General features: G+C 37.4%; 1 protein-coding gene across 1 annotated transcript in view; it reads left to right on the forward strand.

Annotated features, from left to right (window-relative positions):
- CACNA1D (calcium voltage-gated channel subunit alpha1 D) overlaps positions 1-11,290 on the forward strand; it is a 168,216-nt gene extending 156,926 nt beyond the window's left edge. Inside the window, exons 38-41 of the mRNA XM_054179264.1 lie at positions 7,952-8,068; positions 9,585-9,949; positions 10,259-10,285; positions 11,124-11,290. Of these exons, the coding sequence (XP_054035239.1) occupies positions 7,952-8,068; positions 9,585-9,949; positions 10,259-10,285; positions 11,124-11,277 (663 nt within the window). The 3' untranslated portion in view covers positions 11,278-11,290. The remainder of the gene's footprint in view (positions 1-7,951; positions 8,069-9,584; positions 9,950-10,258; positions 10,286-11,123) is intronic.
- The last annotated feature ends 898 nt before the right edge of the window (positions 11,291-12,188 follow it).

Consider the following 12,188-nt stretch of genomic DNA (forward strand, 5'->3'; position numbering starts at 1 on the left):
ATCAAAGCCGTTATTTAAAGGAGTTGCACTTGATTCTGCTTTCACTTTGAAAAAAGCTGCACTTTTCATGCTATGCTGGTAAAAACACTACTTGTGTCCTCTTGAACTGCTAAGAGGGTGTTATAGTTGATCTCCATCAGTGCCAAGTATTTAAGAAGACTGAATACATTTGAAATTGATAATAAGTTCTTTAATAGATAAACTAAGAAAGCTCTAAAAACACCTGTTGTAATGATTTTTTTTCCTTCCCTTTCCATTTCTCTTTACCTTTCTTGATTTTTCTCCTGTGCAAGGCAGTGATACTTGGTCCTGAATTTGATGAAATACTTCATAGTGAAAGAGGAATTTCTAAGCAGAGGAGTGTTCCTCAGTTTAATGGTAGTGTAACAACCTAACTAGAGAAAGAAGAGGAAAACTGATAATGGTGGGTAGACAGATGTTTACTTCTACAAGCGGTTTTATTCAGCTGTATCCGACGTTTGATCAGACTCTTCCAGGCACTATATTGTAATGAGGGGCTGTGTCTACCTCTCAGGGAACAGTGCAGAAGCAGGTAAAACAGCAGCTTCTTAATTAACTCTAGAACAAGTACAGAATTTTCTGTCATTAAGACTTTAGGAGTTTTAACACATGAAACTGAAAATCACATCCTCTGCCTGAATTTTATTTGGTTGCATGAGACCAGAACTTCTGTGCTGTGTCAAGAGAATGACATTGACAGCCCCCTCACCATTCAGGGCTCAGAACCTTTAACAAACTGGAATAAAGAAAACAGCTTCTTCTAATACTGGGTTTGAGAGAGGTTTTGGGAGAAGGAACAATAAAAGTTGGGGCTAAGTCAGCAGATTGGAATGGAGCTCCCTGTAAAACTAGATTTGCTTTGTGAATGCCAGATCATGCAGCAGGCAGGACTTCTCCTTGTTACTCCACATAACTGCATTCAGGGTGATTTTTATTCTGTTAGAGCTCAGTTATTCCTGAAGGATGCAGCATACACTATTACCCTAACAGCCTGCTGTTTGGGTACATGGAGTCAGAGAGGAAAAAGAGGACAGTTCAAATTACAGCCAAGAACAGTTTGTCTAAACTTGCTTGTTGTCACTGAAATCTTCTTCAAAGTGAAGTAACAATATCCCTTGGAACTATTGTAGATTCTTATGCAGACCCAGGGCTTTCACTCCTTATGTGGGTAAGAAAAGCAAGTGGTTCTGAAATGATAGGTAGCCAGTTCATGTTAGTTGTCTGCTGTCATTTTTGTGGTGTCATGCATGCTCCTAGGGCATAAGAAAAAACATTCCATAGGGCTCACAGTGCCTTTCTATTGCTATTGACAGATATATCTGCAGTGAGAACAAGGAGGTTTTCTGGGTAAAATCAGAACAAAACTGTATTTGCAGCAGTAGTTTAGGAGATGTCTTTTGTAGTGATGGAAATTTGTATTGAGCCGAACAGCAGTCACATTGCTAGTAAAATAAATGTTAAGTGAAGCATGAACAAGTTAATTACTTTCATCTAGCACTTTGAATGAATGAATTAATTCTACACTATTTGTCCTAGGGAAAAATAATTGTTGTAAACTATATAATGCTTGCATCTATATTTCACATTTATTTACATGCAACCCTCTTCATTAATACTTAATTATTGCTTTGTTAATACTTTAACTGAAAGTTAAAGCATATTTCCCTTCACCTCATAAGTACAAAAAAAGTCACAAATTCATTGAGCTAAACTTGATTTTGGGAACATGTTTCAGATTACACTAATTATGTTTTTTTCTCTGCAAATTTTATAAGTAATATCAGCCCTGCAGTAAAGTAAACGTAAGCAAGAAGCCTGCTAGCAGTCATCAGCTGAGGGGGTTAATACGTTGCTCAAGTTCCATTTAATTGTGCTCCCATGTTCATGTGGTGTTCACAGCAAAGCTTAGCTTGAAGGAAGCCTAGGTTTGACTGAAAACACAGAACTGCTGTGTAGTTGTAGAGCAGTGCACTCAGCTTCAGCATTAGAAGATGAGCTCTATGAAGATGAGTAATGCGGGGGAATCAAGACTTGCCTACTATGTCTCTTATGTTCACTGCTATAGCGTAGGTCTATTCAGCTGTTTTTCTGCATGCATGCTTATTATTTTAGTAGTTCTTGCATTGTATTCTGTTCATACTAACCTCAGTTTATTTCTGTGTTAGTGTCAGTGCAGATTTGAGGGATTTTGTTCTTGGTTTTCTTTGTTATAAAATAAGCAGGTAGTTAAAACAGATTTATTATCTACATATGTAATGTATTATTTGAATCTTTTTAGAGTTGCAGGCTTTCAGTATTCTGAAGCTATGAAGACCTAAGTATTTAGAATTCATGTTTCTGCTTTATCTCAGATCTAGTAGGTTTACATAGCAATACACTTCGATTTTAGAAGAATTATGTAAAATTGTGAAGCAAAGCTTACAAGTCTTTTCCATTTCTTAGTGTAACTATAAGATGCCTCAAAAAGGGGGGAGCGTTGTGTGTTTTACTTGACTAGATACAGTGTAGGTGATAGTGATTCTTACTATTTAAATAAGGGTATTGTGCTTGCACTTCTTAAACTAAGCTTAAACAGCATCTGTGTAGATAGCAGCATATCTCAAAATGGATGTGGGCTGAGTTTAGACATAGGGAAAATGATCTTTTCTGTAGTTCCAATATAGCTAAGCACTTGAGTGTTTTTCTATACACCATGACTCTGAAGTCTTGCATTATACACAAATTTCTTAATATAGGATATATAGCTAAGTGATGCTACTCTTTTATGCATATTATAGATGTGGAAATTGATAGAAAGTCTACATAGCATTTGTTAAAAGTAGTCCTTTAAAAATATTTAACTGTTTAATGCTTCAAGATTTAACTTCTAATGTTTTGATGTTTTGGAATGAGGGGCTTTTCAAGCATCTTTAAGCTTTTCTCTCTAAACAACCAGTTCAGAAATACAGTTATTAGTCATATGACATTTTTTTTCTTGCTGAGGGGCTTGGTTCTATTGTTTCTGTATTTGGAAACTGTCAGAGATGGAGACATAATTAATTGTCTCTTGAGGTGCTATTTAGGACAGCACTGGTGTATTAGTGCCTTGTGCCATCTTGAACACATTGCAGGTGCTATTATGCCTCATAAAATCCAGCTGCACAGAATTATCATGTTAACTTGAAGCCATCTTGTGCATTGACGGGAAAGCCTATTTAAAGATGTGCTTGGGTTTATTATGTAATTATGTTGTTCAGCGCACCGTGTGCCACTGCTTTGCTAAGTAACCACTGGACTGATGCAGCTCATCCTTTTCATGTCTAGACAAAAGAAACCAAACAGTTAAGCAAGGAGAGGGCAGTTTTGGAGATAAAGTGTCTTAAGAAATAACTTTGGTTTGCAAACTTCTAGTGAAATCTTTGCAACAGAATGAGAGACAATCAAACACTAGCATTAATCTCTTTTCTTCCTCTACTTCAAAGAAGCACTAACAAAATAGAACAAACTAAGTAGGAACAGCAGATGTCTTCTCGCACAAGAGCATGAACAGTTCCATGGTGCAGTATTGATCAATGTTACTCCAACAGAACTGGTGCCTAAACATGTCACTTGCATGGTGTATCTGTTCCATTACAGGCCATTTAATTTGCCAGTGTCTTTGATGAATGTAAAGTTTGCTAAATGACACAGGGTCAATGCACATAAAGACTAACACCCATGTAAGAAGGAAAAAGAGAGAAAAAATTGTATTTTTTTAAGTTGGAGAAACATTAGGCAAAAACATTTGTGGACAGCAAACAATAACACACTTTGGGAAAGTTAGAGGTGAACAGAACTGAATGATTTTGTGCTCTGCAATATTCTGGGGTTGCTAAGACATCTGGTTAAGGATGTCAATCATCTGGCTGATTTAACAGCCTTGTGAACCAGTCAGGCTTCCAGTCCCGTGAGGTGAGATGGATACTGGGTGTATATATGATGGCAAAACTGGCTCCTTTCTTCTCAATATTATGTGATTTAGTCCTCCAAAAATAGGAAATAATCTTGAGGCTTTCTTGTATTGAAAAGTGAGAATTCTCTCTAGACATGAGGAAGTCTTCAGGAATTAAGAATCTGTCATAAAAAACACAAGGTGACCCTTCCAGCAATCTTTACCTACCAAATGAAATGTTATAAATATTCTTTTATATCAATCCATAGTGTCTGCTGCTCATGCCATTTGGGGGAAACGAAAGAGGATTTAGCTGTTATTTCTCTTCCTCTGTAGCTCAGATAAACCATGCTAAAGGGATGTAAGTAATTTCTGATAAGTACTGAAATATGAAAATGTGACTTTTTTTTTCTTTTTTAATCATTATAGCATGATTCTTCAGGAATGTGGCTACTCTTGATTCTTTACATGCAATAACAACGCAAGGTTGTATCAGGTTCTACTGAGGAAATCATAGTGCAGTCATAGTGCAAAAGAAAGAAACGCTTATGTGACAGTGTAGATAAATGTCTGTCCAGGCTGCCTTTTCGAAAAGTCTCGTGTACTCAGGGGTTTTTTTTTCCAGGAGTAGAAATTACCTCAGATTTAAATATAACAATTTTTTTAATTTCACAAGTGGAGGACAACCTATACTACTCTTGCCCTCTTATTCATTACAATGCCTGTAGATTTCTTGCTGCTTAGACTAAAAAGACCACCAACAGAACAAGAGGGGACAGTCTCAAGCTGTGCCAGGGAAGGTTTAGGCTGGATGTTAGGAAGAAATTCTTCACAGAGAGAGTGATTGCCCATTGGAATGGGCTGCCTGGGAAGATAGTGGAGTTGATGTCACTGGAGGTGTTTAAGAAGAGACTTGATGGGGTGCTTGGTGCCATGGTTTAGTTGATTAGATAGTGTTGGATGATAGGTTGGACTCAATGATCTCAAAGGTCTCTTCCAACCTGGTTTATTCTATTCTAAAATGGAGAACCTTATACGGGGAAATGTGTATCTGGAGGACCCCTCTCTCCTGTAAATAATGGGGAGGTGTGGGGAAGATTGGTTTGACTCGTGTGTGTGTGTGCTTTTATGGAAGAGATTGTTGATGTGTTTCTGAAGTGCTTGAAGGTAAAGTGAGATTTTTTTATCAGTGCTACCTCTGTGATCATCTCAGAAGACATTAGGTGTGGTTCAGAGAAGTGAATTTCCTGCCTGACTTAAGTATTTGATGGTAGCAGAGTGATCTGATGTAGTATTGTCTTATCAGTGAGAACACAGCATGAGAATTTTTTGCACTGTATGACAGTCTCCCATCATAAAGATTGTTCTTAGATTGCTTAAACCGGTTTTAGATTGTACCTTATAAAATGAAGCAGGAGATGGGAGCAGTAAATTTTATGATATAGTTCATAAAATTATTGTAGATAGCAAATTGTTGGACTAGATGACCTTTGAAGGTCCCTTCCAGCCCCAACCATACTATGATTCTATAAACAAACTGAACAACATTTCAATTCTACAAGATGTTGGTTGTAGCTTCAGTACTAGCTGTTAGTGAGTAAAACTGATCAGTTTAGTTTATCCTAACATAATTTTATGTTTGGTGATCTAGGTTTTAATGTTCTGTTCTGCTGCCTGACTGTGCAGGAGGATTGCTACATGAACCAGTATTACTGGAGATACAACAGAAGCTGCCTGCTTTCTCTTGAGCAAAGGAGTAAAGTAGTAAAACAGAAGGCAGTTGTAAATTTAATCAAAATTAAATTACTATTGCATATGTTGCTGCCAAACACATGGCATTGCTCAACTACCTGAAGGGGGGTTGTAGTCAGGCAGGGGTTGGTCTCTTCTCCCAGGCAATCAGTACCAGAACAAGAGGGCACAGTCTCAAGCTGAGCCAGGGGAGGTTTAGGCTGGAGGTTAGGAGGAAGTTTTACACAGAGAGAGAGATTGCCCATTGGAATGGGCTGCCCGAGGAGGTGGTGGGGTCGCCGTCACTGGGGGTGTTCAGGGTGAGGCTTGACAGGGTGCTTGGTTGCAGGGTTTAGTTGATTAGGTGGTGTTGGATGATAGGTTGGACACAATGATCTTGAAGGTCTCTTCCAACCTGGTTTATTCTAGTCTATTCTATTCTATTTTGTCACAGTTTGACAGAGGAATATAAGCTAGTAGTTTTCACCAGGGTAAAAATTTATAATACTTCTAACTGAGCTTATTTTCTTATTTTAGTAGTTCTTGCATTGTATTCAGTTTCATTTATTTTGAAGTTTCGTTGTTCTTTAGTATTTGTTATTAAATAAGCAGATAATGAGCATAAAATATTAGTGGTTATTCTTACTGAATAACCAAAGTATAGTGGTAATCCTCTGCTAAATAAATATTGCCCTTGCTTCTGTTGAATAGTTAGAAGCCTCTGTTGTTTTTTTATTTATTTTGAAATCTGTACCTTAAAGTGTTAATTTAACTTCCCTTCAGCACCTACAAAATGATGACATTAGCAACCTTGGGAAGGTCTTGACTATGTTATTAGCATAAGAAGTGGGAGAAAGCACATTATGTTCATGAAAAATAGATTGTATATTAACTCACTAGAAAATTATAGTAGAGCCTTGCTCAATTATAGCATAAGTCTAGAAGTTCATCCCTGAAGAAGGAAACATCTGTTGCCAAACATCTGTAGCTAGTATGATTATTCAAGGGCTGTTGTCAGGAAGTGAAATATTGGTATGAGTAAAACCTGAAGAGGAACCTATAGTAAATCTACACTGTTAGATACAAATTTTTTTGGTTCATCCCTCTCCAAGTTCTGATTGCCCACACAGTGTAAATGCTACTTTGCTTTCCAGAAAACGAGCTTTTTCCATTTTGAGCTGAAACCTGATGGCACTGCTGTCCTGTACTCCAGGGCATGTGTGTGATAGGCACTGAGAATAGGAACAAACCACATTTGGTGCCCTCCAAGGTCCTTCAGCTCTGTCTGGAGCTCTGGAACACAAAAAATTCTCTACAATATTTTCCCTGCCACTCCAGGAAGTAAAATGGAAACACATCACTGATAGGTTGGGACAGCCCTCACATCTGCATCAAAAAATGCAGGAAAATAATAAACCGGGCTTGTAGACTATAATCAGGAATCGAGCCCAGTGCTGTGCATGGTTTTTAATAGTGTAGTGTTAGTAAAGGTCTAAGCAAACAAATCTTTTATTTCTCACAAACTGGAGGAGATTAAAAAAAGATAAAGAAAAGAGAGAGAGTTGGGAAGAACGAGATTGCATTTTTGCTTTTGACCATGGCTGCCAGAGAAAAATCTCTTGTTTTTGAAGTCCTATACTCAAGAGCCAAGAACTGAGTGCTTTTGTATGATGTGTTTTCTCTTCAATATGCAGGTCTGTCCTTGGGAGTTTCAGCATTATCCCTTGCTTGTGGTAGCAGGCTTGAGAGGAATATGAACCAATGTACACTGAGGTCCATGCTACTGTAGTTACACTTTTTTGTCCTAAACTAAAGCTTTAAACCAAATATCTGCATATGACAGTGCAGTGCAGTTGGGATGGAATTATTTCATTGCTTTCTTTTCCATCTGAGCTCTGTGAAAACTGATGCTGCTATAGCAAAGATCTCCTTGTGTTTCCTTTGTGGACACAGGCTGCAAACATGTTTGTAACATTAACTATACATCTCATTGAAATGCATTTTATCATAGCTCTTGCTGATTACTTAATGTTATTAGAAGACTAATTTTATTTCCATAGGGTTCTACAAATATCAGTGGTCTTTCAATCACCATCTCCTCAACAGGGTTATGCTGGAATATAAGTTTTTTCCTGCTAACACTAAAGACACATAATAGGATGCATCCTCTATGGATGTCAGGAAACAAAAACTTGTTAACTGTCCTTTAAAATAAATTGTCACGCCTGTAATTAAAGAACAAAGAAGAATTTGCTTTCCTAATGTATTATGATATTGTCATTGATATAGGCAGGACTAAGGACACTTCATGATATTGGCCCTGAAATACGCCGAGCTATATCCTGTGACTTGCAAGATGATGAACCAGAGGAAAACAATCCAGAGGAAGAGGAAGATGTTTATAAAGTAATGTCAGAACACAACTATGTGAAATGTTTTATCATCTAATATGAGATGAAAGAATAACCTTATCCCAGAATAATAATGATGTAACAATCTCCCTCCTCCCTCAATTCAGCACAATATAAATATTCAATAAATAAGTATATTTTGTCTATATCTAGAAAAATGGTATTACCAGGACACTTGCAACCCACCATAAATTTAGCAAGCAGTTCCTGCAGGATGATTCTCCTGCCCCTAATCCTTTCTCTAGATTGTTTTTTTTTTTCTTAAGCAAATCCAAAGAAAAGGTGTAAATCTTGCTATCTCAAACTTTGTTAGTGCCAGGGTTTAAACTGCAAGTGTCTTAGCTTCTGCAGTGGTAGGTAGGAAGAAGAGAATGAAATTCTGTACAGCCGAACCTCTGCAGGCAGAGCTGTGTATTTTAAAACAAATGCCTGGAATCACACAGAAGCCAGCCAAATCTAAATGTAATTTCCAGTTTCCTGTGAAGGGAGATAATAAGAATCAGTCAGGAAAAAAAGATTAATTTTCCTCTTTAAATCTATAGATATTCAGTCTACTAATGAATGTGTAAAGTTGGTGTCATAATCAGGATGTGCAAACCACTTGTCAGCCAGCCAGAAAACTTAATTGTTCACAAGCATTTCAGAGAGGCAGATGTCAAAGTATGTTTCTGCAGTAATTATGTCAGAAACTCCATCACTTTCTATTTCTCTTTGAAAATCAAAACAAAACAAAACAGATGTAGCACTGGAGACAGTGCTGCAGCTACCATCAAAAGATGCATTTCTCTGCCAACCGTCATTACCTCCTGTCTTCCCTAGACTGAGCTTCAAGACAGACTGCTGTCATCCAAGACCCACACCTGGCTAGACAGGGAGGCTACATAATCTGGGTCAGATGTAAAAGAGAGCTGCATGTCATAGTCATAATTTAGCACTTCATTCTCTCTTTCACCATCCATTACACTCTCAGGGCTGATGAAGAGTTACTACTCTTTCTTGTACCTCTGCAGGAAAAAAAAAATGGAAGCACTGAATCTTCATGTTACCTACTTGAGATATGCTTGCAAGCTGTTGCATGGCACTCCATCCTGTCTGAGTGACGCCTGTTGCAAACTGATACTCTGAGAACAGGAGAGAATTCCACCAAAGTGTTCTCAAAAAATTAAGCAGACACACCCCTTTCTGAGGAAGTTGTTGCATGTTCATTATGGGAATCTAGGTTTCTCCTGTGTAATGAAATGTGGAGAAAGCTAGATGTCACATTATGGAAAAAGAATCATGATCACAGCATAATGTTGATTTGACTCTGAAATACAAATACTGTCAGTATCACAATCACATCTCTATCACTTCAGGAGATTCTGTCCGAAGCATTACGAAGTTAGAAAGGAAAATCACAGATTGAGTTGCTACTTTTGTTTGCATGTAGGAGAGAAAAGTAAGTTATCACTGTCAAAAATATGTTGTTAAGGTATCTAATATAATTTTTTCTTTCTCTTCCCCTAAAACAGAGGAATGGTGCCCTATTTGGCAACCACATAAACCATATTAGTAGTGACAGACGAGATTCATTTCAACAGATCAACACCACACACCGTCCCTTACATGTTCAGCGGCCTTCAATTCCATCTGCAAGTGATACTGAGAAAACTATGTATTCTCAGGCAGGAAATTCTGTATACCACAACCATCATCATCACAACTCAATAGGAAAGCAAGTTCCAAACTCAACCAATGCCAATCTCAATAATGCCAACGTGTCCAAAGTTCATGGGAAACACACAAATTTTGGAAATCGTGAGCATAGATCCGAAAATGGTTACCATTCCTACTCCAGAACTGATCATGACAAGCGTAGAAGGCCAAGCAGTAGGAGGTAAACTTACAAATATGTATTTGGTTTTGAATACATTTATGTCTTATAAATACACTATAAGAAAACCTATGCTCCATGAAACTACTTTGTATATTTAACTTCATTTCTTTGCCTTGTGATGTATGAAACATGTTTAAAATACAGCTCTGATGTATGTGATACACATACAACTTGAATAAGTTTTGAAAGTAGTTTTCTTAAGAGTGAAATTATTAGTTACAGGATGGACACTGTAATCACCAACAAATTTTTCTAAGTTACTTGATTTTAAAATACCTTTCTCCTTGTTTTCATGGCTTACCTGGATAGAACCCGCTACTATGAAACGTATATTCGGTGAGTTGATACTGTTCTGACATAATGGAAGAGGGCAAAGTAGTTTCTTTTCCCTTTTTTCCCTTGTCCTTTTTTGCCTTACAATTTTCAGAATTAACTGTGTGACAATGCACACACTGAATAACTTAAGTGGTGGGGTGAAATTTTCCACTGCCTCTTCTAAAAGGCTAAACTGGTAAAGTTCAAAACTATCTAAGCCCTTTGAAAAGTCTGGGCAGGTTTATGCAGTTTTCAACCGACAACAGGTCATACCTAATGGTAGCCCTTCAAATTGACTTGCAGTGTCTGGGAAAAAATACTGGCTTTAGCCAGTTTTGCAGTTCTATTTATAAGGGACCCAGAATCTTTCCGGGTCTTATCTCTGAATGTTTTCTAAGACATCTTTTAAAAGCAGGGTATGTTGTGTTATTCAAAGAGCACTGCTAAATGCACATTCATTGCTAGTTTTTAATGTCTACCTTTGTGCATCAGCTTCTGAATTTTCTTGGAAGACCTCAGTAAGTGCTCCTTAATATTTTAGCCATTTGGCAAACATTGGACATTTAAGAGAGGTTGGTGTCTTCAAAGTACTCTGAATTTATGTTTTGTAAAAATGTCTTCAATGTGTGCAACTTAACATCCTCCTGTTACTCATTTTAATGGAGATGGAGAGAAAGGGAGGTCGTCTTTTAGAAGTGGTGTTCTCAACTGTAGTGCTATGCAATTTCCTGTGACACCACATTCTGATAACAGGAGAGGTTTTTAATGCTCTTTTTTTCTTTCTTGGAAGAACATTAAAAGAACTGCAAATAAAATATACAACAGATACTTTTTAAATCTATTTCTTTGCTACTCACAGATCTGACTCTGGTGATGGGCGTCGACCTACCATTTGCCGTGAAGAACGTGATGATCGCGATTATTGCAATGATGATCGTTATTTGGCAGAGCAGGAATATTTTAGTGGAGATGAGTATTATGAGGAAGACAGTATGTTGTCAGGAAGCAGGTGAGGATAATTGCTAAACTGGGAAAAGTCTTTCAATTAGATATGTATCCATAAAGGCTTCACTAAGCAGACATACCAAAAACTTTCTAATGAATTTAGCACTTCACAACTGCTGTAAAAAGGTGAATAGGAATAGTGTGTGTACCAAAAATCTCTTGTATTTGGTCTGTGCTGACTCCATGGGAAGTTTGGTACCTAACTCAAAGACTAATCAGCTATCTAAATTCTGGCAAGATTGACATCCTAATTTGCATCTTGTTGTTTGCTGAAAGCTGGATTTTACAGAATTCTCAGGTCACTAATTTCTTGATACAATAATTACAGTCAGAAAACATACTTCCAGGATTTTATGTTTGCCAAGACAAGTATCCATGTAAAAGGCTTAATTTCATTCTCTGGGTGTCTGTGCTCCATGCATTATGCAGGTTTCACAAGAGAGCATGGCAGTAGAACAGAGTTGGGTTTTGATGCTTCTTTGTTTGTTTAAAGCAAGGTACAACTGAGGTCTTACATTTTAACCTGTATGGGTAAGAACAATTTCATAGAAAATCCAATTTGATAAAAAATACACCTGAGAACTTCCTCTGTCATTATACTGGTACAGAATTGTATGCTTACTACCTCAAAATCAGTTTCCATACAGGGAATGGGTTTAAAAAATGAAGTCATGTAATGGTAGAACATAATGCTTGCTTGTCCTTCTGGAGAAACAGCAGGTTTGAAAATCTGGGAGAAATCGAATAGATCCACTTACAGAAACCGACTGAAAGAACATTTTCTGTATTTTAAATGCAGGCACACACATGATTATCACTGTAGATATCACTGCCATGACTCAGATTTTGAGAGACCAAAAGGTTACCATCACCCACATGGTTTTTTTGAGGAAGATGATTCACAACTCTGTTATGATAC

Source organism: Dryobates pubescens, chromosome 1 (assembly GCF_014839835.1).
Source record: "Dryobates pubescens isolate bDryPub1 chromosome 1, bDryPub1.pri, whole genome shotgun sequence".
Lineage (NCBI taxonomy): Eukaryota > Metazoa > Chordata > Aves > Piciformes > Picidae > Dryobates > Dryobates pubescens.